At 44.4% G+C, this 27,703-nt stretch overlaps 1 protein-coding gene across 10 annotated transcripts in view; it reads left to right on the top strand.

The window, feature by feature from the left end:
- Positions 1-27,703, top strand: part of LOC120894890 (protein dead ringer-like) — a 105,485-nt gene that overhangs the window by 65,090 nt on the left and 12,692 nt on the right. For all 10 annotated transcript variants that reach the window (XM_040297754.1, XM_040297746.1, XM_040297744.1 and 7 more), the window contains 2 exons: positions 4,859-4,931; positions 25,414-25,597. In XM_040297754.1, coding sequence (XP_040153688.1) covers positions 4,859-4,931; positions 25,414-25,597 — 257 coding nt within the window. The remainder of the gene's footprint in view (positions 1-4,858; positions 4,932-25,413; positions 25,598-27,703) is intronic.

Here is a 27,703-nt window from a genome sequence, read left to right as displayed (position 1 = left end):
GTGGCAAAGGGGACGTTAGGCGTGCGTTTGCGTATGTCTGCGGCTTTGGCTCATGCATGATTTGGTGGAAGATATCCATCAATCAAATTGAACATTGCTTCTTGTGGTTGAACAACTTGATATGCTGGTCGATTTGGGTTTTGGTGCGGTGGCCGTTTGCGTTCTACCGATGACAAATGGTAACAATCCTGACTGTATCTGACGGTGGAACATTTTTAGCACCGGCTGCGTATTCAATAATCGCCTTTTATGATGAGCTGTTTAACATGATGCTTCTAAACGGGTATGCAGAATTCACCATTCAAAGCGATTGATTTTGGTTTTTGGTATAATAATGATGCTATGTGGCTGCGACAAAAATCTTACAAATCGTTTGTATTCATACATTTATATGCCGTTTGTTACAGGAAGTTGTTCATGATTAAATGACACAAACATCTCCTCAATCAAACCAATGAACAATCGTCGCCAGTATGTCAACTGGGGGAAAACATATTAATCATACTCGGTATTTCCACCAACACCGACGTCGACATCACCTCACGTCCATCTAATCACACTTTGACTCTCTTTTTTCCAACCAAACGATGAAAAGGAAATGCCACAGAACGTGGCACCTACTTCGCGAAACAATCGAAAGCGTTGTCATGGATAAAAAAGGCGAAAACGAAAGTGTTAAAAATTATGTGCTTTTGCGGTTTTTATTTTCGAAACTCTACCGAAACACGATGGTGGTACCGTTCGGCACACGGCTGGCACATGTAGGTCACATCATATATACGCGGGCATCGTTTGGCAATGGCATCACGGTATAATGTTGCCGTCTTAACACCGGTTAATATGCGCACATATGTTTAGCTGGCTGGTAGGAGGAAGCTTGGGTTTGTCCGCTTGTTTTGAATGGATATCGTGGTGCAGCAAAGAACCACTAGCACACACACGCGCGCAATGTTTCGAAAACCACGAAAATTACTTATTACACTCATGGAACTATCGGCCAGAGATGGTTTGGTTGGATTGCAAATGTCGCCAGCGCACCCTTTTTACGATGTGAACGATTTTAGCGGTGCGGTTAGTGGCCCGAGTGCGGGCTTTCAGGTGGAAAAGCTTATCTACAGTAAATAAAGCGTGCTATTGTTTTCAGATTGAAAGTTTCACTCGATGCATCTCATGGGTGTGTGTATGTTTGTTTTGAAGACATTAATAGTAAATGTTTTATGACAAACTCGTAACTTAAAGTTGACTTTTGTTGCATGCTTTTCTTTACCATCTCACGTTTATTGGTACGAAAAATGTTGAGCTCATTGTTATCGGGGAGACTGAGCACCAAGTCACTCGAGTTGTAAATTATAAAAATCTCACAATTACATGCGTTTAATTACTGTTTTACACACACTAAATAACGCGCTGCAAAAGTGTTAGAACTTTCGTACAAACGCTAAACACATAAAACTACTCTTATACCACCGAATCCATGTAACCATCAATGTCCCGTCTGCTCGAATTACAGCTGTCAGTGGACGTTGTGTCAGACCGACGTCAACCTTACCGAGCATATGCAGCGGCACTGTTTGCATTTTTACATTAACATGCTCTCGCTGAAAATCATCATCTCGGGGCGGCCACTGCGAACACACGTGCGGTAACAGCGGCAACAGACGGGACCAACGGTGTATGCAAAATATGCAAAATTACTCACGATTTTTTTGTTGCTGTTGTTGTATTTCTTCATTGCAACCGGCGATTGCAATTACACTGTTTAGTTGTTTGGTTTCTTTTCATGTTTTTTTTTCACTTTCTTTTTCCCCTTTTGTTCGGTGGTTATGTTTCGTTATCTTAGCGATCGTGTGTGTGTGTGTCGGTTGGTTTGTTTTTTTTTGTCTCATTTTATCAAGAACACAGTTGATGTGTTTTGTTAGTTACATTATCGCTGTTTTCGTAGCAGCTCGGCGGGGAAAAGGATTATTATAGCTGCAATTTTTAGCTCGAAGGCTTTCGGAGCAAACCAACGGAAGCGCTACGGCGGTTGACGCGTACGATAAATTTTCGGTAGCACTTGGTAGCACCACAGACCAGGTCATCCCGTCCGACCGATGGCCCCCGTTCAGGTGCAAATCATTCCAATTTGTCAGGTCGCAAAAACGCAACCATCAAAAGCAATTATATTGGAAAGGCATTTTCAGCCCAGCCCAGTTATGCCTGCAACATGCGAGATCGATTTTCGCAAATCGATAGGACCAAACATTTCTACCAAAGTTTAGGAGTTTTGCAGTGCGATAGGATTGCGTGACGGGCACTTTTTATGTGTTCGTGTCTTTGAATGCTCTGTTCTGTAGCTTTGAATAGTTTGCCAGAAAACTATCAGCACCATTCATCGCAATTCTTGAATGAAATCTAAAAGAAATGTTTTAAATTCAACCTCTTACGGTTATTGAAATTAATTGCATGAATAAAAAGCGATACACAAATAGAACATCGTCTCGTCGGCTGAATATTACAGATGTACTGTTAACGTCTTAGAAGAGATTCCATTTAACCATTGATATATGTACACAAACACTCATGGGCTCAAATCTTATCAAATTTTGTCTTAATGTTTCTTAATAATTACATAAAATTGTGTTATGCTATGTAATCAAATGGAGCTTTGTATACCTTTTAATATTTCAAAGATTATATCGAAGATGAACAGTCTTGTATAACAATAAGTGTGGCAATATTACAACGAGATAGAGTAAAATACAAGCAAAATCAGAGTAACGGAGATGTATATAAAACGAAACATTAGAATTTCATAAAACCATTATAACACCTTTTGGAGCTTTTCATAATATCAAAAGACAAGTTACTTTGTTTGTTTAAGTTAGTTTTTATGTTAGTTTAAGTTGGACAAGTTTTTAGTCAGTTAATCAAAAATTCAAACTTAATAGTTAAAACCAATGGTTACAATACGCTTCTTCGGGCACCCGCACGTGTATTGCGCATTGCAGTGCGTATTCATACGGTCCAGTGCAACTTTGTTGCATTTAACATATAATTCCATCGGTGCATATTTTGCATATTTATTTCATTGATTATCTCGCACTTACATCTGCTCCGATTACATCGATGGCGGCCGGCTAGTAATTGTAACAGTTGCAGGTATGTTGCAATTAGTATTATATTATTTCACTGGCGGCACAAAGTTTTTTTTGCTGCTGCGGCTGCTGCTGATGCAGCAATTGCAACGGATTGCGATGCTACTTACTGCAAGCAGCATTCACTATCTGTCTCCACACCAGCCAGACAGCGAACGGAAGTGTGTGTGTTTTTGTTTGTGGAATATCATTTTGGGGGCTGGTGGTGGGTAACGGTTTCCAATACGGGATGACCTTCATTTTCACACGCAATCGAAAATTGGTATTATTGAGTGAGGTGAAACTTTGGGTTGGGGTAGTAACAAATAAACGATGATGGTTCCATTTCGCTGTTGCATCGCGGTGACCGTGGAAATGCTTCCAGTTAATGGTGCCGTCGTTACTCCGCTACGGGGACAATTACAAAACCGCCGTGTGCTGGGTCGTTGTATAGGTTGTGCTCTCCTGTGACTGTTTTACCTTGTTTAAGTGCCGACTTCCTGTACATTAAACTGATTAAGATGGTTTAGAATAACGTTTTAGAGCTGTTTCACTTACTCAGCAGCTCTAATATGTTCAATCTTAACAAATTGATATGTTTCTTGTTGTAACAACTACATAAAAAATGAAATAAGTAGCTGCCCTGCTTGCTCAAAGTATTGTCTGGCAAGTAATTGCAAAACCACCCACGTGTGTGAAACTCTAGCCAAAGCACCCAACAGAAGCTTACCAATCGTCGTTCAGCTACAGAAACTATGAAACAACTGCTCGCTGTGCCACTGGTACAATTGTTTGACGCCCCACCGGTTCTCGGTAGCGCTGCAGTCACGAACCAAACCCCATCCCCTCCCTTCTCCACAGAGCTCCCTCACACGGATCATCCCCTTTGGCGTGGAGACGTGCAAGCAAACGTGCGGTTTTGCGCTATTTCTCTTATACGCTAATAAAAATAATTTCACGAAGCACGCAATCAATTTAAATAAGTTTAATGCTGATGCCAATTGTAATTAATGTTGATACGTGTGTGTGTGTGTGTATGTGCTTGTATGTATATACACACACTCATACATTCGTAGCAAGTAAAGCAGCAGCAAAAACGGAGCAGCAGTGTTTGTATACGGTAAACTTTCCCCCAGCAATTGCATCGCGTTGAATTCACGCAGAAGCCAGCATACGTGCGAATGCGTTGAAACGATTAAATGTGTTATTGAAATCATCTCATCCCATTTTCCACCGGTGGGGCAGCGGTTGAATGAATCACGGTACGGTGCTGCCCTTTTTTTGTTTTACCTCCCACTTTTGTACGCATTGGCTTCCACCCATCGCCCAATCCGAAAGCGGTGTTCGATCGTCTATAATACACACTCAGTTGAAGGTGTAGGTGCATTGTGTGCGTGTGTGAGGAGTGTATGTTGCATCGACGGGCAGCGACCTCGGCTGACTTTCCGGCATTTGGCACAGGTTAAGCGTGATTGCATTTTCCACCGATAGCGCCCTGCCAATGGCTGACGAGGCAAATTGATTTTGACTCTTAAATTATTAACTAATTACCTACCTGCCGCCGCCCGACCGGACGTCACGATAGACGGAAACAGTTTTCAAAAGTACGATTTTAAAACGCCATTGCTAGACACTCGGTAGTGGTTGCAGCAAAAAGCTGTATTTTGTTGTTGTCTTTCCTTCCCGTCCTAACACTTATCGCACCGCGTTCATTTCTCTCTTTCTTTCTCTCTCTTTTCCAGCTATACGAAATCAACGATGACCCGAAGCGGAAGGAATTTCTGGACGATCTGTTCCTGTTCATGCAAAAGCGAGGTAAGTGGATGATAAAGGACAATTTTATTATCTTTACGAATTTTGCTTCTGCTGACTCACCAAAGTTCTCTGGTGAAGCGGGGTAAAGCGGAAAGCGAAGGGACACGAAATTCTTCCGCTATCAACCGGATATTGAAAGAGTATCAATTCTTGGGGAGTGAATTACTTTTCACGGACATTTTCCCTTTGCAATCACATTGTATGCAAGCAAGGAAGATAAAGCTAGGTACTGCCAGTGTAGTGCTTACGATACATTCTTCTCGTCTGATGTCGATTAATCATTCCAGAGAGTGACAGAGCACTGGCAGCAATTATTTTTTATTACATTTCTTCCCCTGGTCCCGGGTTTTGTTTTTTTGCTCAAATACAAGTAACTGTTGCCAATCGTGGATTGGTTGTTCGGTTTAAAAACGTACTTCCAAATCATTCAGTGTTGAATATAGCATCAAATTAAACGCACACTAAATTCACTAGGGTTTATTTGCCTTCTGATGCTAACCTTTATTACGAGATTTCACTCTCAAATTAGTAAACTCTTATTGAGCGTTCAGATAGCGTTGTGCAGTCATCTTCCACAGGCTGTGTTTCGATTTTGTTACCACCTCTTGAAAGACGGTTCTTAACTTTATAGCCTTTTCGTCTTTCATTCATCGGTCGCTCGAGACAGTAAAAGCGCGCAGAAACTGCAACTGAGGAAATTGCGTTGCGCAAGGTTAAAATTTAATATTTTACGATCCTCGCCTGCGCGTTCGGTTAGGTTAAAATCTTTGCCCCAAAACGGGAAGAAAACGACCCATCGCCAGTCGCACCATGAATGAGGATCCGAAACGTCCGTGTGCATCCGTTTGCATCGTTGTAGGTCGTCGGCCGGTTTTGAATTACATTCATAAAATGCGTACACCCGCCCGAATGTGCACACCGTTTGACGGCAGGGTACGGGGATGGCATCTCATGAATGACGCTCGGAGGAGGAGGATGCAGCAGTGCAGCCGTTGTGCAGAAATTGTTCTCGTGCGCAGGTTTTAATGCGTGGTTCATGTTTTATGTCGCCCAGCGGGCGAACGGCCGTACGGGCTTAAATTCTAACGCACGCGGAAGAGTGATGATTGCAAAACACGGCCGCTGCATGGTTCATAAAACGTGAAAACTGCAGAGATGCAGATGGTCGTTTTGTTGTGTGTGTGAACCTCGCTTAATCCCAAGCAAATCCTACCCCGGCCGCGCATGAGCATGCTCGATAACGCTGTTCCGAAACGTTTGTGGTACGAATTATCACCCAGATTCGAATGAAAAACATCACCATCATCGGTCGCTTTCGATTGATTGTGTTGTGCAGGGAAAAAGGAGCGCGAGCTGAGTGACTCCGATTGGCACCTGTTTTGATACTGTGGTTTGATGTTTTGCCGACCACCGAACCAGTTTTCAGTGTTTGAATTAAGTTTGACGCAATGCGCAATGGCGTCTGTCGTCTATCTCTCGTGTGGCAAGTTATCTGTCACGTTCTGATAAATAAATTATGTTTGTACAGTTGATTTATCAAACGGAGACGATAATTGTCAAAAAAAATTCTCTTAAAAAATAAACGCCAAGAAACCCCCCTGCTTTGTCATTTGCGCTGATAATGCTTTATCATATACACTGGAATGAGAAAAATGCAGGCTCAACGCACAATGTTTCAACGCACGACGCTTGACACACGGTAGGGAAACTTTACCGAAAGGCGTGAAAAATTCTTCACTGTAACTATTTCTGGGACAGCCAACCCTAAATGGTCCAAACGGAACGCTAGCGCACGGGCCGTATCAAACAATTAATCAAAGTCAAATTAGAAGCTCGTACGAGATAATCGTAATTTACACTGTTATTGTACGACTGCCTTGCAGGGGATACTGATCGAGGGACCCGGAGCACTGTTTTGCTACTCGCTTTGGTCCGCCCGTTGCCTCCCCAAAAATACAACCCCGCAATCATTCATATCATCAAGAGATTAATGAAAAACGAAAAACATCACTCATAGACACTCGTTGGCAGGTTGGCCGTAGTGCGATCGAAATCGGACCAGCTCGGATGGTGATGATGATGATAGCCCTGCCTATCATGCCGACCGTACTGCTTCCAATACGCAAATGTTGTTTCGAGGGTAGGGTGAAAGAAGGTGTCTAACTAAACTCATGAAATCATTAGCCGACGCAGGGCTGGTGTGGTGGTAGGGAGTTCACGATTCAAATCGAAAAAGGATGATCAAATCTTCCGCGCACTGGGACGGAAAGATGGGAGAGAGAAAAGGTCCTAACGTCCAAACAGTACAACAACAAAAAAAACACCGAATCGTTCGATCTGTGGCGCGCAGCAATAAAAAAGGAACGCAATTTTCTCGCTGTCAAATTGATCCGAAATCAATATATCAATCTTCCACCGTCGTGTTCGGGTGGTGTACGGAGTGTGCTGCTTCTTCGGTGTGTGCGCTTTCTCTCTAGGCTGCCCATCCCCTTCTCTCCCCTTGTCTTCCTCAGCAATCTCAACAAGTTGCTACAGCATCGCGTCTCAAAATTGCTTTGGAATTGATTCTCTTCCGATGTTAGGATCATTGATTTGAACCATTTCTTCGTGTCCGTCGGGACTCTAGCGAAGCTTTGGGGCTTCCTTTTTTGTTGTTGTTGTTACTTGTCTACCTTTAACGACCCCGCTTGCTCTTGCGTCCTCTGCAGTCAGGCGATAGTCGACGGCGCCTCGGGACCAATATGTTAGATCGCGAACCTTGTAAGCCCTCCGGGGTGGGGTGTGTGGAGCTTATGCTTTGGCTGCTCCTTTTCCTGCTGTATCTGCACCACGCGATCGTGTTGTCGTCGCGAATGATTAATAAAAGTTTATGTTGAATAATTGGACACTGGACAGTAACGATGCAGTCCCCCACCTAGTGCCCCGGGACCTACTTGCCACGCGAGGGTTACAGCGGTACCTACAAGGCGTTGCTGTGAGGCGCTACAATCAAGTCAAAACAGGCCCGGCCCTACTCGCCGGTTCCTCCAACACTCGTTTCGGCCTGGTCCTGGGTCTGGGTAAAAGGCACATAAATGATCCGATATTGATCCGAGTGGCTGAGAGGATCGGTGCCGTAGGGGTGACCCACAGAATGGGGAAGCTGTATCTCAACGCGATCGCACGTTCGATCGGAATCGAAGCTGCGGGAGGTGTATCGCTTGACTCCGGTTCTGGGTCGATCCGCCGTTGTTGATTACCTTGTACGTCTGATTTTCAACAGCTTAGTGCAAATCGATGCAAAACCATGTGGCATGGTGGTGGTGGTTTGTTGTGTGCAGTTTGATTTGTGCATGTCTCTGTAGGTGCGAACAAAAACAAAATTAAACCATATCGCGCTCTGCTTGATTGATTTCCTTCAATCAGCGCTTAACGATGTTGCCTTTGTAGGGCCGTTTACGTGTTTTTTTTTTGTTTTGCTTTCTAGGGATCTAGAAATCGATTTATTTTTCCCACAAACGTGACAGGTTTTTTTGTGGGATTTGAGTTATTGGAGTTGTTGATTTGTCTGAGTGGAATTACTTTTTGACATGCTAAGGTGTTGACATGCTTTCATTTAATTTTGTTTTTATTCGATGAATTTATACTAAATTCGGTTCAAATAAACTGTCCTTGTTTTATAACATTGTTATTTAATGAGCTCAGTTGTTGAAATCAATTTTTTCTGTAATATTTCTGTATTTCTCTTTCGCCAATTCTTCGTAAAAGCAAATCCAGAATTTCCAGACAAATAGTAACCAACAAAGTCAACAATGCCTTTTCCGAATTCTTGCCTTTGAGAAATTAGATACACGCTTGTAGATTTTTCCACCCCGATCGATCGCATACTGGCAGCACACCATTTCTTTCTTTTATTTTCCAACCCCAAAAAGCATCCTTTGATCTGACTGTGGCCAGATTACCGCGGAAATATGGCCTGGCTGCCCGGCTTGCTGACCATCGTTTGCTTGATCGATATTTCCGACAGCTGTGTGCGGATCGTCTGCATTCGGCGAACTCTTTCGCTGGAGCTTTGTAGTTAGCAGCTGAAAAATGGAAAAAAAGAATAGTTGTGCATTAATTCATCGGGTGGGGTTTGTGTTTTGCTTTTTATTGTTTAGCTTCCGAGTACTGGACGGGAAATTGTAACCACGCACCGCGCACACTTCAATGGGGGAGCAACAAGATGAATAGTGTTGGCATGATTTGTTGCTCCCAAATCTTGCCGCACTTTTCCCTTTCCTCTTTGATTGTGTTTAATGCCGTGTGAAAAGAATTAAGATTTTTTTGTTTTCGAATGGTCCTTTGGCTTCGGGACAGCGCACAGAACCGCTTCCAACGTTCGGGACATGGAACGTTTGCTATCATATGTTGATTACAGCACAGCCTGCTTCGCGCACTACACCTTCAGCGAACACTGGTGTGTTGATGTTTCACATCTGAAACCATAGCCAACCAGCGTTTCCCGCCCGAAGGCGTCAAATTGTCTGGCGATTGATAGGAAAAGTGAAGCTTTTCACAAACACAAACGCACACACACTCGCATCCAACCGTTCCCACCCTTGATCGAGGTGTGTATCGTTTCGGTCTCTCACTCGCAGCGCATCGCAGCGTAATAAAAACCGATGATGGATCATTTGTTTGCATGATTTAAGAACCGGGCGGGTGGAATACAAAAAACAAAATCCCTCCAAATAAAAAAGGGGCCGCCGTTTTCCCGCGGCAGTGAAAATCTGTTCTTGTCGGAGGGTTCGATTGCTACCACCGGCCACATCACCACCACCCCTGCCACCACGCCATATCATCGTTTCCGTAGATGCATTACACACGCTGGTGTCGATTGTTTACAAGCAACACATCACAACATAATCAACTTGTTTCGCTACCGCCGTCTTTTTACTGCAACTCGCACGAAGAACTCGCACTGTGAGAACGGGACAGAGAAAAGCGCCAACGAAAAGATCGGTCCGTAATGGTCGGACTCGGCCGAACAAGAACGAAACCCGTGGCCGGAGCCTATTGATTACGATCGATCCAACTGCCAGCAGCAAAGGGCAGTCGGCAAGCGCGCGCGCGCTTCGTTTGAAATGGAGGCCGGCTTAGCCGCGGCACTTAAACAATTTTGTAAACAAATTCCTCACAAAGCGTTGCGGGTCGGGTGTGGCGGGATTAGGGAATTGATCGAATAACTAACCGGAACATTGGCTCGTGCCTGAGCATCAAAAGGACAAGGTTTTCAGTTCCGTACCGTTGTGCCGTTTTTTGCTGTGTCATCCGGGAATCTCATTTTCATTGTGCTCCCTTTTTATCGCTCTGTTTTCTTTTATGCCCGATGCTTCCATTGAAAAAAAGAAGAAGAAAAAACAGGATGCCACCGAGAAGTTGGCTGCCGCGTGGCTTTTACTCTTTCGACAACAAGCTTTCGACACGGGCTGCTGTGCTGGAGTCCTTTTGGAGATGGTTGAAGCAGTTCAGTTTCCGCCAAGTCACTGCCGACCGGGAAAATGGACGTGTTCGATCGGAATCATCAGATAAACGTTTACACATGCACATTAACGCTGTTTGCAGTAGCCAATCTTCAATCGATTGAACGTCAATCAAACGATAACAAGTGGTGGCGCCGAGGGTGTCGGTTTGCCTATCGGTTGCCTATCGGTTGTTTGTGGGCATGCAATGAATGCTTAATTTCTTTTTTATTAGCTTGAATAAGCAGCATGACATAGCATTTGTTACGTTTGCTTCAATGTGAGAATTTTGAAACAGTATTCTCATATTGTTTGGAAATGTTCTTGCCCAATAAGATTCGTTTTATTTTTATTATATAGAATTTTTTTTATTTTCCGTGTATGTTTTGTGTTTTTTTATTAATTAATCATTAGATGATTTGTGTAATATATTTGTTTTTTTTTACTATTGTTTTATAAAAAATGTAACATTACTCAACTAATCTTCATCCAATATGCATTATTCAATATAATATTTTTAATTGTGTTGTAATTGTAAAATGTAAAGGTTTTTTAGTAAAAAAAGTTGACGTTTATATAGACCGTTGTATTTTTGGAAAATAATAAACTGAATTGTTATGAAATAAATCAATGATTTGCTGATTTAAAAAAAAACCCTTTCAATTGAATCCACTATCGCAAAAGCAATTGTTGCGATGTGCAGTAAATTCAATTATCAAGTACAACAGAACCAATTGAAAAGTAAAGGCAATTGACAAAAATCGTGCCCCAGATATTTAATCTCGACAAGCTACATCGTAACCGATTAGCGATCGTGCCAACTCGATCGCTATCAAACTCGGACACGACTATCGCATCCGATGTTAATCGAATCTGTCGATACCGCGGCCGGGGTGATGCTGGCAGCCGACCATTGTTTGATCGTTCCATTTCCGCTCTTCTGCGCGAGGGCTTCGGAAAAAGAGCCACATCTGGCCGATCGGTTGAAATTGTAAATTAAATTTCAATTAGTAATAAATCTGCTCTCTGCGCTCCCTTTTTATATTAAGCATTTATTATGCGCGTGATTCTCGTCGCCGCCCGAAGCGACCGCACAGCCCGCGAAAGTGTGCAATAACAAAGACGATGAATATTTGCTCCGCACGCGGACGGACCACCGTGTGATCTGATTTCGCGGGGGAGCATACCCCGGGAGCGGGGAAGCTATATTCCTATCGCTACCATCCCGTAATATTCGAGCCACACGCGAACCGATCGAAAGCGGTGTGAAACACACACACACACACCCGCGGTGTGAAATCGAAACAACAACGCGCGTAGATCGCGGAATGAGTTCACACCTTGCTTCCTTGCTTCTTTGGTAGACCTTAGACTAGCTGCTTCCTTTCCCCCCGGGAGGCTTGCGTCTTGTTAGCAAACCGAAAAGAGCAGCTGTTGATTGTGCACATACACTGCATCGTGCGGTATCATCATCTTTCGTCGCATTTCTCCTCCACAACCAGCTCGACGTCAGCGTGAAGAGGAGAAAGGATTTTGCTGCCGGGATCACCAGTTGGGCAGGGCAACTTTGGAGGCTGTTCCCTTAGGGGTGGGAGGGAGTGTGTGGCCAGCAGCGCCGCCAAATTGACAGGCTGTAAATTGATAAATTGAAGTGTTACATTCACTAAACGGGGAAGCTTTTGGAGGCGACCGGGCAGGCGGCTTTTCATTCGACAATTTGCACGATCGATTAGCAACGGCACGTACCTATCAGTGTTACAAATTTATTGATTCCTATCTTGGTGCACGGAAAGGTGCATGGAATTTGGAAAACTTAGTGGTTTTGTTGTTAACGACGAGAAGCGTGTAAGGCGCAAAGATAAATTCTGACTTCCTTCCATGCACTTATCAATTCAGACCATAAAAATCTTCGGGAATTGAAAGGAATCATGGTTCTGTCTCTCTCTCTTGCTGACTCCCTCACAACAACAAAACCCCGCAGGAAACGGTGCTGAATGGTTGCATAATTCGATTATAATATTTATAAATTGCATTCAAAGTGCATCTGTGTGCAGTCAGCACCAATTTGACGCACCTTTCCCATGGTTGTGCACACGACTGCTTCATACATAAAACAAGCTGTTGACGTTTGCAGTTCGCGTGATAACGAAGTGAATGGAATGGGGGGCATTAACAAGATTTCAACTAAATTTATTTATTAATCATTTTTCATTCCACCGCGTGCTGTTTGACACAACGCCGGACTCGCTGGTCTTGCGGTTGGAGATGGTTTTTTTCCTTTCAATTTAAGCTCCCTATTCTACCAGCAAAGTGTGAGACCAGCGGTGCCTTTTGCTTGGCCGGTTATTGTTAGACATTTCTCGTTAGCGAAATTGAAATTATTATTATTTTTATTCAGTAAAGACTTCAAACAGTTTACGGCGTCATGAAGTGGAACAATCTGGGCGAAGGTGTGCCGTCAGTGACATAACCATACCGCACCATGGTACGACACATTACGAAAAAGGCAAAGGAAAACCTACTTTTCCCCCATTGTACGGGAGCCATTTATTTTTCCGCTCATTAGGACGCGCACCTATTAATAACCGTTTGAGATAAAGCGGAAAATGCCCGGCGTCTTCGATCTGCATCCGTGCCCCCGTCCGTTCATTACGCGTCGGGAATAGAAATGTCACTTTCTATTTCACCCGATGCTCAGGGCTCGGGGGTTGAGGCCGTAATCATTCGATATTTACCTCACCACCAGCGGGACTCGTTCGTGTACTCGGCGCTGACAAACGATTTCCTTGGCGGACGGATTCGTCCGTTTGTCAAAAATCGATGCCGCTTGCTGCTTGCGACGTGGGTCTGGCAGAGGTCTCGCCGTCCCGAACAGAGGCCGATTGATGAGAAAATGATTGACGAGGTCCTACGGCGACGACAATGGATGGCGTGCCGCATCCGCTTCTGTGTCCACCCGTGGCCCCGTGGCTTGCTGCTCTGCTCGGGCAGGGCAGTGATAGATATTTTTGGGATGACCATGGCGGTGTGCTGATTGAGTGGGCGTATTTGGCCAACTGAAATGTCGTACAAAACTACCTCTCCAAAAAAAAAGAAACAAAAAAATCGAATGAATAAAGCAAAACGGTAAGCGACCATCATCCGGTGCGGTGCCCGGCGGAAGCAAAGGGGGAGGGGGCGAGGTGTATAATGGTAAATCAAGTGACAGATTTCAAGTGAACGGAAAAAATAGATCGATGTGAAGGGGAGCATATTAGAGCGTACAGAAAATACACGAAATATTGTGCCGATCGCGCGTCTTGCCGCGGGGTCCCTCCGGTGACCGGTGACAAATGAGAGCGTCTTCAGTCGGGGCGAAGACATCTTCTTACCGCCACTCTCCCGGTACAGATCTTGCCCCGTAAAGTGGTGACCGTGGGGCATCGGAATCGAATCGATGGGACACCATCCAGCTCCTCCGTGGCACTACCAAACCGTTCACAGGGGTCACCGCGTATGGGCATGCTGGGCGGAAATGTCGCCGGTGCCGGAGAGGAAATGTCACCACTGGGAAGGGGTGGGGAAGGGTACGGTTTGCTCTAAAATTATTTGTACATCATTTCCGTCGCATTTGTGTGACCGCAGCCGGCTGAGTGACGCAGTCGGCTTTTTCGGCGATTGTATTATCTGACGAGTTTTCGCTTTTGTGCACGCCAGACCATACGAGGTGTGGAGGAAAGGGGGAGATTGCACAGGGGGGAAGGGGGAGGGTTTTTTGGTCTTGGGTTTGGCATTTTGCAATCAAACTACGAACGACTTTTGAAGCACCTCCACAGTGGATGGACAGTCCAATCGGTCCGACACCAGTACGAGGTGGGGGTTGACATAAAAGGAGGGAAAAGCCGACAAGATTAGAGAGATGAGTGTACCGTTGTGACCATGGTATGTTTAGATAATGACAGCTAATGAATCGGTTACGCATAAATAAGCATATTAAGCAGCAAGAGACCGTTTACGATGCATTTTACGTTGTTTTTTTACAATTTTACTTCGCAAAAAAAAATATTTAAAATAGAGTAATAATAAAATAAACTAGCAGGATTTTATTTGATTTTCTTCAGCAATCTTTTATTGACCGGAAATGGAATGTATGCCTTTTCTGTGTTAAATAAAACATACCATCAGAACACAGCCACAACGATGTGCAACAAATAAAAAGGAAACTCATCACATACCCACATCACAACTCATTTCCTCTTGTACGCGGGTGTTTTCCATTTTTCTCGTTTCCAGCATCGCACTGCTGAAGGGAAACGATCTTTCCCGGTTCAAGGAAGAGACAATTATAAAATGTTTCATTCGTCAGATCTTCCATGCCCGGGGAACGGGGGACGGTGCCATATTAAAATCGTTACATACATCGGGCATTTTATTGCTTTTCAAGGAATTTGTCTCATGAATAACACGCTCCAAAGAGCGAAGCCGGCAACGATCAAAATGCAGCAGCAGCAGCTTCGATCAACGACCGATGCACGGCAAAAGAAGGAGAGGGCTGTGAAAATGAAATTGAAATTATGATCCTGTACCACCAATTTTGCCGCCGTCAGTCTGTCAGTCTTTGCCTTGCGTTTCTTTTCTTCGCAAAAATACATTTTCATACCATCGTCGGTGTATGTTTGTGTGTGTGTTGGCACATGTTCGCACAGTGTGACATCGAGCAGTGTTTGCATTGTATTCAAATTGTAAATTTTACGAGTGCAATTAAGCAATTGTGCAGAGCCGCTGTGAGTTACTTGGTGCAATAAATCTTCAGAGAACAGTTGCATCTCTTCCGCAAGAAATGACGAGGTTTGTTGTTAGAAGTAAAATAACAAATGCCGTCTAATGTCAAATGAAAGAATACGGCATCATATGGTGGAATTTCATAAAATAACTTGAAGATGAGCAACGTTTCATCAAATACATTTAAGGGAAACGAAGGGAATTCAAAGAAACCATAATCTCGTTGCTGGTTCACCAAGTTGCGGCAAGTATTACGTTATAGTATGATATCATGTGGTTTATTCCGTGTGATGCAAGACATTTTATTGCACACATCAATTTTGAATCATAATTTGCAAGATGAAAGCAATATTGTCATGGATTATTTTATTAGTGATTGCCTTGAGACTATGCAATTTGCATGCAGAGAAGTTCAATATAAATGGTGGAATAATCAATATTTAAGTGCAGACAGCAAGTGCTATAAAATGGGTAATTAATCTAAACATGACATGTGCAATATTTTACCGTGAATAATATTATTAAGTTGTCTTCATCAGTTTGAATAATCATTTCACAACTCTTTTCCTTCTGCGAACCTACGTTTTATCAAATGCTCCCCCCCATTCAACTCTTATTATGATGTGTCTAGCTAAGAATATCGTATTTTTGCTCCAAAATACCAACGGGTGTTTTCATGTCTCGTGTTTCAACTTATAGGAAACCCTCGCAATCAGCACCAGTACCACCCCAAAAGCGTACCATATGTTACTCAATTAAGCAATCGAACGCGCAAGCTCGATTTTAACGCTGCCTAGCAGTGGTGAACTTGCGCCTTGATCTTCCACTGTGTGATGTATGTATTTGTTGTGTATTTGTTTCCACCATTAAATGGAGGAAATTCAATCCACTCGCTAATGCAACCGCAACCATGTCCATTTTGTCTGATCGAACGCGCGCAAGAAGCCACCCCTTGACCGGGGGAGCATTGAGTTTCCACCGAAATGCTTTCCGAATTCGATTTTTAATTACGTGTTGCGCATCGAGCGCGCCGTGGTGTGCCATTTTGCCCCCGGGGATTGGAAGTATTTTGGTATGCTAAGTTCTCGTCCATCTTCCCCTCAACCCCCCAACTATGGGAAAACAAGAAAAGGATGATGATGAGCGATGGAAGTCAATTTTCCCGATTCTGAGACTCGCCAGTTTCTCCATCGACGAAGATGATCCATCAAGCGCGCTGACCGGGCGCACACGATGGTGTTACGGTTACGGCACAGTACGTTTGGGAAAATTGATTGAAACCATCGAGACCTATTCCCGACACACATCTGATGGATGACATCTTCCCTCCCAAGTAGACGCGACCACAAAGTGGATCTCTAATTATACATAGTGAGATCTATACACTTTTTTATGTCTATAAATTCTATTTCTAGTGTAGTCTACTGTCTAGTAGTAGTACCCCGACCCGTGGAAAGGATAGATGTTTGCCTTCGCTTTCATTTGAACTGGTTGGTACTCCATTCGATCAGTTCGACCGGCTTTACGCTGAAAAGACTTTTTGCTGATTTACTTTACGGATCTTCCAATCTTACTCACCACCCCTTGTACTCTTCCTCCCGCCAGGAAGCGCTTCTCTTTGTGACTGACATTGGATGTCTAACATATGTTAATTTAGTGTAAAAACATTTCGCTATCCCCGGCACTCAGCAAACCCCTGCCTCAGGGAGAAGAAGTAGCGGGCCCGGGGGGTTTCTTATTCATTCTGCAAGTCCGCGGCAATATCTAACGAAGCCGGTTGCCGTTCCATGCATAATACGGACTTTTTGCGCGACTGCTGTAACCTCCATTGGCGCTAGTTATAACCTTGTTCCTTGGCAATGTCTGAATTGCCAGAGACAGAGACGGGCCTGTGTAGTTCGTGTGTGTGTGACACGGTGCCAGTAGCATCTACACAACGGGAGGCATCGTTTCATGATGTGGGAAGTTCCCGCCGTTTTGTTGTTTTTCATGCGTACACTGTAATTAATTTGTTTCTTGTACCGGTAAATAGTAACCACGTGGTTGACGAATCCTAGTTTTACAAACGATTCTAGGTAGTGTTTGCATGTAAGCAGGTGATACTCGTTTGTTGGGTAGCTAATCATAATTGCTATTCGTAACCCACCGACGGAACTTTTTAAGCCAGCTTTGCCTAACCGTGGCCCACAAAAGCCAGGTACAATATGGAAGCAAAATACCGAAAAATATTGAAAAATATCGACCACTTCCCTTTTTAAAAATGATCCCAAAACGGACTAAATCATGAATCCATTCACCGAAATAATGTCTACTCTATACTTCACAGAGCATCGTAAAACCACCGTTAAATTATTTACCCAGCAGCAACATTTAAACACAATTTACGGTCAATATTTGTAGAAATGTAGACTAGTACAATCCTCCCCTAAATGCGTGAACATCTCCATAAGTAAGATCCTCCTATCGGTACGAATTCCGCGTGCTTGAGGTATCCAAATCAATTAAAGGCGACTCCGTTACCGGATCTCAATCTTGTCCATCCTTCTTTCCCGGCCACAATTCAAACAATTCCCAAGACACGAAAATATCTTTGGTCCCAAGTGCAACAGTTCACTCATCTAAGCTAGCCCCAGCAGAGTTGGTGGTGGTGGTTCCATCGGAACGCGGGTTTTTGCTGCTCCAAAATGATGTTATTGTGTGCCGATCGGAACACAGCTCGAACAAGATCATTTAAGGGGGACGACGTGTGGTGGGACGTCGCGCTAGATGTCCCCCGGATGTTGGGTGGATGAGGTGAGGTGCATGACGAGACACGAGTGTGAGCTCTACGGGCTCTCGGAACGCTAGAGCTGTGAACGGCCAATATTGACTTAATTAATTGAATCAATATTTATCCGCACGTTGCATCATCCTTTTCGATGGGCATGTTCCGTACAATGATTTCCGTTGACCATTGGTTGGTTGTACCGGACTGTCGCGCTGTATCATGAATGAATGACGAGCAGGCAAACTAGACAACACCGTCCTAGGAGGTGTTCGTTTGGCTTCGGAATGGACTGTATTTTTTACACAATCAAACAACAGAGCAATATATCTTGCTAAAACAGAGCTAAAGATGGTCGGTGTTTGCAGGCGGCTTGATCGGTACTGCTAGCCCAAGTTCATTGCAAAGATCGTATAGAAACGCAAACGCATAATATTATGCACAAACAGAGATGAATTTGAAATTAACATTTCTTCCAGCATAATGTTATCACCGTAGACGATCGTTACATTCCTGTTCGCTTGCAGCCAATCGAAAGGTCCCCCGTTTTCTTCTTCGTTACTACAGCTTTAGCTCAGAGACATGGAAAGCAACGATAAACGAAACACACACACACATACACCTCACATGCCATTTTATGCTTGACGTTTGCGATGAGGATGGATCGATAATGATTGACGAAGCATTAAAATTGTGCGGTTTTTTAGCCGTGGTCTTACAACAGTTCCATACCCTTTTCTGCACACGACGCTGCATCTCCTGCAAATGCAATGACCCCTTGCCCCCTCTCCAGCCTCGTTCCCGTAAAGCGTCGTACTTGGGCAGCGAAAAAGGGCGAAGGAACAAGTTGGGAAAGAGAAAGCGAAGAAACATGCTCCGCATATTTACATACTGGCCAAGGAAGCGCACGGAGCAAGGGAGGTCTGAGTGCAGTGCTCACCACGCGTCTCGTTTCATCCCTCACCTCACGAACCGTGCCTGGCAGCGACGGTAGTGTTGAGGTAACCCTTTCTTGCACGACGTGTCCACAACACTGCTAAGCCAGGATAAGAAATAATTATATTTAATAATTTTATTATATATTCATGCCGATTATGCTGGATGTACAGAACCTACCCACCTTCCTTCCCCACTTCGCATGTCTACCTCAGCCCACCCACTCATCTCCTCTTCGCTGAGTCACACTCAGCCGTATGAAGGACGCATGGATGTAAGAATGCTTGGGAATAGAAGGAGAGAGAAAATAATATCCAGATGAATTTTAAACCGTTTCATTTACGTTTTGTTTTCAATAAGCTTTGCTTATACCCTACAAACATGTTTGTGCTTTGTTCACAGGTTATATTCCCAATAGAAGATTTGTTTCCCTGTCGTTATGGAATTCGTATTGGAAATTTTAATTACTAAAATATTACACATACTTTATACATACTTTTTTTGTTCTTATCACATAATCAACATCCAAAGCTGTGTGCCCTACGCCAGCCTAAGTGCAATACACACTCAAAAAAAGCTTTCTGCATATATGCCCAATAATAGCTGAGCTGCGTCCGAGCTGCGAACATGAAACATGCATGCAATTAAACGCTTATCGTACGAATGCAAATAGTACACGACTGGGTGGTGGAGTAAGGTGATGGAATATTGGACGCAATCCTTGGGTAGAGGGTAGTTTGAATTCGATTTAAATGTGGGGTCGTTTTGTTTTTGCATTTTCCCTTTTTAACCCATGCAGTCTTCGTCATGCACTTCTGCTGCTGTAAACTATTCTCCAGATGGAGTGGCATTTTTTGCTTCCACCTTAAATTCTACTGCTTCAATGTACGCTGCAGTGGAAGAGACAAAAACTACACACATACACACACATAAGAAAACATATAAAACTGCTCACACATTTTGGAGCTGATTAAATTGTAGCCTCGGGGCAGAACTCCCTTTGCCGAGCGCGGTCAGTATAATAAGCGGTTGACATGCCATGCGTGCAAAAGAACTAAACAGGAAAATTCTGTAGAATGCAGTTGAATGAATTGTTTGTGCAAATATTAAACTCTTTAGATATTTTTTTGGCAAGCTCCAAGAATTTCGAACTTCTTCAGTATGTCAGCGCTTTATCTTTAACACTCATGTTGGGTATAAATTCGTTTACTCTCCATCATTTCATATCCAATAAATCTTCAACACATCATTGCCTTGGGCGCAAGATTTCAAAGATTTTCATATTTTTTCTCCAGCTTGCTGAAGAAGTAAAAATTCCCCTCAACCTTGCGCTGAGGTTTTTTGATAGCTCTTGCCTTTGGCGTATCTGTTTATATAAACTACCAGCCCACCTATTACACTTTACCCTTTTGGACTTGTTCCTGCGCGCTTGCAATGGAGCTAGCGAAGGGAAATAAATTTTATATCAGCATAAAACCGTAAAATCTAATTCTCCCAAACCTCCCACAATGCCGCACCACGCGCAATAACCTGCAAGATGAAACGTGAGAAGCCGCTCTGTCTAAGGAAGCTGTTGGAAGACGCTTTTATTATCCCTAACACTTCTATGTCGCTCTCTCTCTCTCTCTATGTTACTATCTATCTCTGGTTGAAGTTCTTCCTCACACTGTTAAGTCTGCGGTGCGTTTTGCGTTTTATAGCTTTTTAATGTGATTTATAACGCGTCTATTTGGTGGAAAACACGGGGCTAGGCTGATGATCTGATCGGTTGATTGAAATGAAAAATAACACTTGTCCGATCTGTTCGGACGAACCTGCTTGGAACGTAGGGCCTAATTCGGGCGAGAATCGTTTTGAGGAACTTTTGGGGAAACTACACCTCTCCAGCAGCAGAACAAGTGAGCGGTAAGCCTCTTTGCCATACACTAATCGAATAGTTGTAGTGCGTCATTTGGTGGGACAGTGAAAGAGAGAAGCGTTACAATACAGATGTTTTATTTCGCATTCTGTCCAATATCACACAGCACCGCTGATAAGTTAACACGCCCCAAACGCTTGCTGTTTGCTGTGATAGTTTGCTTGACGAGCCAATTAATTGATATCACACTCAATGATGATGCCAACCATTGCCCTGACACACGATATCATACCAGCAGTAACGGCAGCAGCAGAGCAACAACATTCACTTATCAAGCTCCAAACATGAGTGTCCACCCACTTTTGGAGTGGAATTGAACATGTCACTTTATTGCTGCAATGAAACACGTCACACCACTCACCCCAGCACTTATTTATAAGCGGAGTCTATCCGCAACACACGCCATTATAATTGATGAACATCCTCCGTTAAAAATTTAACATGTTTCTTGGTTGGTTCCCATTTTGTATATGTGTGTGCGTACCTTTTATCGATTACTGCCGCGGGGGTCGCAGCAACAGCCCTGCGATTGATTAATAAAAACACAGAAATCAAAAACACCAAAACACACACAAAAAAAACGCTGACAGCGGAAGCGGCAATCGCCCTGGAAAGAGGGAGCGCGAACATTCACCGAAATTATCCAAACTAATGGATTCTGTCATGGAGCCGTTGTTTTTGTTTCCTTCACGAGGGGCAAATTCTTGCTGGCCACCCCGCCATAGAGAGGGGGGGGGGAGAATAACCTCCCTTCCCCAACACGATAGAGAGAATTAGTGGAACAGGGTGACCGTTTATATCGGGCTCAGGCAAGCGCACATGCACCATTCCCATTTCTCATCTGGGCGGCAGCACCAGCAGCAGCACGGTGAGCGCGAAACAGTCGCCGGGAGTTTGATTTTGGGTTTCCCGGGAAAATAATCGGACGCAGGAATCGAGAATTAAGGCTGACAGACGAAAACTTGGCACAGCACCGGGCGATACCGGTGAAGCGTGTTGGGATACAAGCGATCCAGATGGATGTGTGGGGGGAAATCGTAAGATTGGTTCGTGATCGCACAGATCGTGAAGATCACCGTGCAGGCGTGCGTGCCCGTGCTCTGCGTTTGATTAATGCATCGTTGACGGGGATTTTATTTTGCTTCTTTCGTTCCCCCTTTTTTTAATTTCACCCCACCACGTGTTTAGCTATTTTCGAATTGTGCACGAAATTGTTGTGCTTGGGGCTGTGGCGTTAGCTTTTGGTTTAATGTGTGTGGTGAGAAACGGGACAGAAATGTTGTGTCACGCGTCGAATCTGGAATTATATCGCAGTGAAAAGGGAAAACGAAATTTCCACCTGGTTTTCATCTCAGCGCATTTGATGCGGCACTCTTACGGCTTATGTCTGTTATTTGCTAGAAAAAGCATTTTAATTCTTTTTCTTTTATTTCTAAAAAACAAATGCAATAATTTGTAGCTCGTATGCTACATTGTCGATCAATAATTGTGTATGCATTTACTATCACACCCGGTCACAAATGTCGTCACATCCCGGGGCGATGTGACACCCGGAACTAACAAGGATGGCTTTGCCAACAACAAACTAACTTAATTTGCATCCACATCATTATCGATGCACTGCACCACGCCCCTCCATTTCCGTCTGGGTCGTCTGGGACGTTCCGTACGTGTATTTTTCATTTTTGCATGTAATCCGATTCGTATCAATCGAAGGAAAAACTCCACTCAAGACACATGCACAAGGTAAAGAGCCACTGCTCGGAAGCCGGAAAAGTGCACGGTAAAGGTATCACATATCTCCTTGGGTATTCGATTCCAAACCCAGTTTCCCCTCCCGTGTTCGCAGTGTCTTAGTCCGATTATATCAAAGATTCTGCCATTCATTTACCGGTGTTTGGCTTTTTTGGTTGCCGTTTTTTTTGCTTTCCCTCCACGTATCGACGACTCGACACGTTGTATTGTTTTACCCGTCGCCTTCTGACCTCCGGCTGGATTAAAACATTGCTGCCGCCGGTGTTTCATGCCACACACCAGTGTGTGTGTGTGTGTGATGAATATTTTTTTCCTACCGATTGAAGTGTGAAACCTTTTTTCGTTTGGTCCAATTTTGATCCCTGTTGTCCCTGTTGTTGTTAGTTGGGAAATCTTGTTACGCTTTACCACTCGCTAATTAACACACAAACATTGGCAAATAAACTAAACCCCACTCCTCTCCCCACGGGCTGGGAAGGGAAGGATCTTGGAACAGAAACTCTTCAAGCGTGAGCGGACTTTGTCAATCACAGATGCAGCCGAAAACGGCGGCCATTTGGCAGCAGTTTCAATAATTAATAATAATACAAAGTAGCGCGCTGTGTAGAGCACGGGCGACCCACGAGCATGTTTATATTTTCACACGCACTAGTTTATAAACAACTCAATCCCGCGGTATTGCCCGTACTCGTGGTGAGTGTGACGAGCCACCGACAAGCGCTGCCCCTAATCGGTGGGAAACTCCGGATTCCCTGGGTGGAGGGGGGACGAAATTTCCGCAAAACGTTTTTCATTCCCTCCAGTGAAAAACCACAGCGCACCGACGCTAATCCCGTTGCCTTTCGCGTTGGCATCGCACACACAGACACACACACAAACACGAAGTCGAGACCTCGAAACAAATAAATTGTATTTTTCCACGCGACACTCGTTAGAGACCGGCGTCGAGACCGGAGTTTGTTTGGAAAAGCGAATGTCACAACAGTCGGGAGCCAGTGACCCCATCCCACTCCTATCCGCATCCCGCCGAAACGACAAGCATATGGAAGCGAGCCGAGGAGAGGATGGATGGGACCACATGGCTTTGGCACGAGCGAGCGCACCCCCCCACGTTCCCCCACTGTGTCAAATGACGTTGATAATGTGCCGCGATGATGTTTGATGATGAAGATGGAAGCAATCGCTAAATCGCACAAGGGAACGATCGCATTAGCGAACGCGATCGTTCATTAGTGTGGCTTTGCGGGGTGAAAGAGAATGTTGTCCCCCCCGCCACCGAAACGGGTGATGCTAATTTGTCAAAATATTTTCGCCGACTGTGGAGGCGTGTGTGTATGTGTTTGTGTGTGATTGTGTATGATGAGTAGGTTTCTCGAGGGGAGGGATTCAGAGGGCGACTGGTGGCGGGAGCACAACATAACCTTTTAATCATAATTCTTTTGCAAGAAACATGGCAATATCACTCACAACAGATGGCGGTTGGTATGAGTTATTGGATGATACGATGATCTTGCGGTGGTATTTATCATCCAGTCCCCCGGTGATGAAATCGCTTTCAGAGTGGATATTTGTCATGTCGCTTTTCTACCTCGTGTAGGTGTGGATAGATTTAAGGCACTGATTTTTTTAGCAATCTCAAATTCCACCAGAGCTGATTGGATTGTTCGTTCGGCTGTAAATGCATTCGAAAAGTTCAATAAGTGCCTATGCCCTAAATTGGCAACAATCTTGTTCCTATTGTATCAAAACGCTCATGAAAATCATACATTTCATGCTTAATGCATATCTTATTAAGATTTGAAAAGGGAAGAAATAAGTAAATTGTTTAATTCCACCAAGTAGCTTTCAATCAATAATCACTCCTCTATTCTACTGCCGGCGCCAGTCGCGATGAAGAACGAACTCCTCTAGCGTCGCAGCAAATAGGATTAACGCATCAAAAATAGCTAGAAACTATTTACGCCATCGTCTCCTTCGTTCCCAGTAGTCGATCAATGTACGATCATAATTTCCTCCGAACTCTGAATCATTTACCCTCGTCGTGACGCCATCTCGTAGCGCGACAGTACATCATCATCGTTCCCGATCTGCCGCCCGAAGAGAAGCCCACTTTAGTCCGCTCCTCCGGGCACCGGTAGAAGACAGCGTTTTGGTAAAGAGTTTCGTTGGACCGTCTGATGAACATATTCATCATTTATTTCCCCCAGGCACATCACCACCATCAGTTCCTTCTCCTGCTATTTATCGCGCCGGGAGATGTCGCCGCCGCTGCCACTGCCGAAAATATGCGCATGCATGCGTCCTCAGGAGAAGATGTCAAAATTGATTGTCAGATCGGTCGGTTTCGGTAGCGCTCGGTGGAAGATGTATTTTGTAGCATTTTTTCCTTGCTTGTGACCGGTAGCCACTGTTATTGTGGCTGATATTGTTATTGTTGTTAGTGGTTGGTTACATTTTTTTTTCTTGCTGCTGCTGTACTGCTGCTTTGCCTCTTTACATCCCTGCGCTATGTGTGCTATGGATAATGATCTTCGACTTTGTGCGCTGCCATCCCCTGCCTGTCGTCGCGCGGGTTCGAACGGAAAGAGTGTCAGGAGGTTACACCTCATGGTTACCATAATAAAAGCGAGCGATAAATAAAAATAGACTGCCCGTTTGCCGCCAGCCGGTGGTGGAGGCTGAGTGGTGGGACCTGAGGCGACCCGGGAGAACGTTTGATTTCAAATGACAAATGTATCGGTCTAGGTCTCTTAGTCGATTGTATATATTAGTGCTGCTGTTGCCTCATGAAATAGCATGAAAGGCAATGTAAATTGTATCTTTAATCATATTTCTATCTCTCTCTCTCTCTCTCTTTTCCTTCAGGCACTCCCATCAACCGTTTGCCGATCATGGCCAAATCGGTGCTGGATCTGTACGAGCTGTACAACCTCGTTATCGCACGCGGAGGGCTTGTCGACGTTATCAACAAAAAGCTGTGGCAAGAAATCATCAAAGGACTGCATCTACCTTCCAGCATCACCAGCGCTGCATTTACCCTACGAACACAGTAAGTATTGGATCTCCAGTGCTGGACAAAAATTAATTGTAAAATTTGCAATTAAACTCATTGTTCTACCGCACATACACACATTTGATTTATTGCAGTTTTATGGTTTGAAAATGTCTATTACCATGAGATGTAGCAGATTTTAAAGACCAATTTAAAGGCAAATTTTATATTATTCATAAATGTTGCCGCACAAAACACTACTGCAGCACTCATTGCGTATGCGCAAGCAATTTCTTCATTCTTTGCCTCCAATGCACCACCACCACCGTAGCGCGAGTGCATTTTCCTTTTGCTTGCGCCATTTTGTTCTCTCCCCGTCGCTTCCTCTTGCTGTACGACCATCTCAAAATTGTTGTAATCGGTTCCAGAATAAATTAAAACTGTGCCCAGCGAACCCGCAACCGTCCTGCCGAATCCGTTCCGCTGTTGCGCGAGGAGGGCAACCCTCCCTTCGACGCGATACGCGGTTTCGAATTCTTTCTCAATCTCCGTTTGCGTCTGATTTTCGCGACCGTTTTCTACCGGCTCACCCGGGGGCCACGTACCGGGCCAGCTGGATGTGGAATGCAAAAGAAAGAGAGAGGGAGAGCACGACTCACACAGACACAGCGAGCTCCGAAAGGACCGCTAAAACAAAATAAAGTCAATTAATTCGTCAAAATGTCGTCCGAATGCATGGATGATGGCACCACACACAAACACACACACACACACCACCCAGGGACATTCCGATGCAACAGAACCCGAGGGAAAGGGGACGGCAAACGCGGGAAGGGAAGCCCTCTCGACGGGATTAAATAAAACGGCACGAGAGGAACGCCGCACAAGCACACACCAAAATGGCCACCGTTGCGCGAAACTCCTTGGCAAGCTGCTGTCCTCTGCATGTGCGAAACGAGACCCACATCATGGTGGAGCGCACTGTATAATATATTCCAGATACAAATCGATCCAATGCGCAGAAACGAGTTTACGGAAGGGTTCGCGCATCGCGCCTTCGCTCGCTCATTCGCTGACGAGGCATCGCGATGTTCCGTGCGATCGACGGGCAAAGGGAAAAAGGGTACAAAAATGCAACATATAAACTGCTTGATAACTGCAATCCACGCTCAAAAGGGGGCGTATGTGTATGCGCATAAATTATTACGATCACCGATCCACCGCACGCGCTCGCTCGCCCCATCCTCTTTGCGTTGCAATGGCTCGTTCTGGACTCCCGGCGATGGGATGCGGTTTAATGTGGTCTAATCATACGGCCCGAGCGCTCTATCATTACCAGCGGCACTTATCCTTCGAACGTTGGCAAATGGGTGTCTTCGATGATGCTGATGAGGATGGGGGATGATGGTAAACATGATTGATTTTAAAGCTTTGATGGAATGCCAAAACGAAGCTTATTGCAGGGTTTTCAGGGGTTCTCATAGTTGTGGGACACTTCCTTGACTCTTTCATACGGGAAATGGACTTCATTTGCTGGAAATTCGATTCTATGGCATCCTTATTGGACAGGGTGTCCAACAAGGGTGCTATAGAGTCCAATTCCCATTTCATTAGTTTCATTTCACGTTAGAAGGAGTCAATAAAGTGTCCCACAGCTATAAGAACTCCTGAAAATCCTGTAAGTAAATATCGTTCGCATTGAACAATTCTTTGAATGAAAATATTAATCAGGATCTTTAAAATGCATTATTCAATGGCATGTGGCAATTGAAACTAAAATGCTATTACATTGCATCATCCAAATAAATCATTCGGCACACCGAAACACCAAACAAAGCAGCGCGTCAACAACACTTTGCGCATCTATTTTGCTTTCCTCGTTGCTCTTACTGGCTGGCGTGGTTCAGAACGTTTAATTGCTTTCAGATATATGTACCTCTCTAGCAACTGTTCACACACTCTTAAGCTCAAGATGCTAAGATTCCATCTACCACCACCATCGCGAAAACTCTTCAAATTGTGTTTACTACGAAAAACAACAAATTGATCGTCATTGCGTCGCATCGCATCACGTGCCCGGCTGGTGCTGCTGCTGCTGCCGCCAGGCGCTCCCGCTTTTCTCGGTAGTAGTTCATGAAATAGCACCAAGGACCCCAAACCATT

The sequence above is a fragment of the Anopheles arabiensis genome, chromosome 2, assembly GCF_016920715.1.
Source record: "Anopheles arabiensis isolate DONGOLA chromosome 2, AaraD3, whole genome shotgun sequence".
Classification (NCBI taxonomy): Eukaryota; Metazoa; Arthropoda; class Insecta; order Diptera; family Culicidae; genus Anopheles; species Anopheles arabiensis.
The sequence above is the reverse complement of the archived record's forward strand: the minus strand, read 5'-3'. Positions and strand labels throughout refer to the sequence as shown.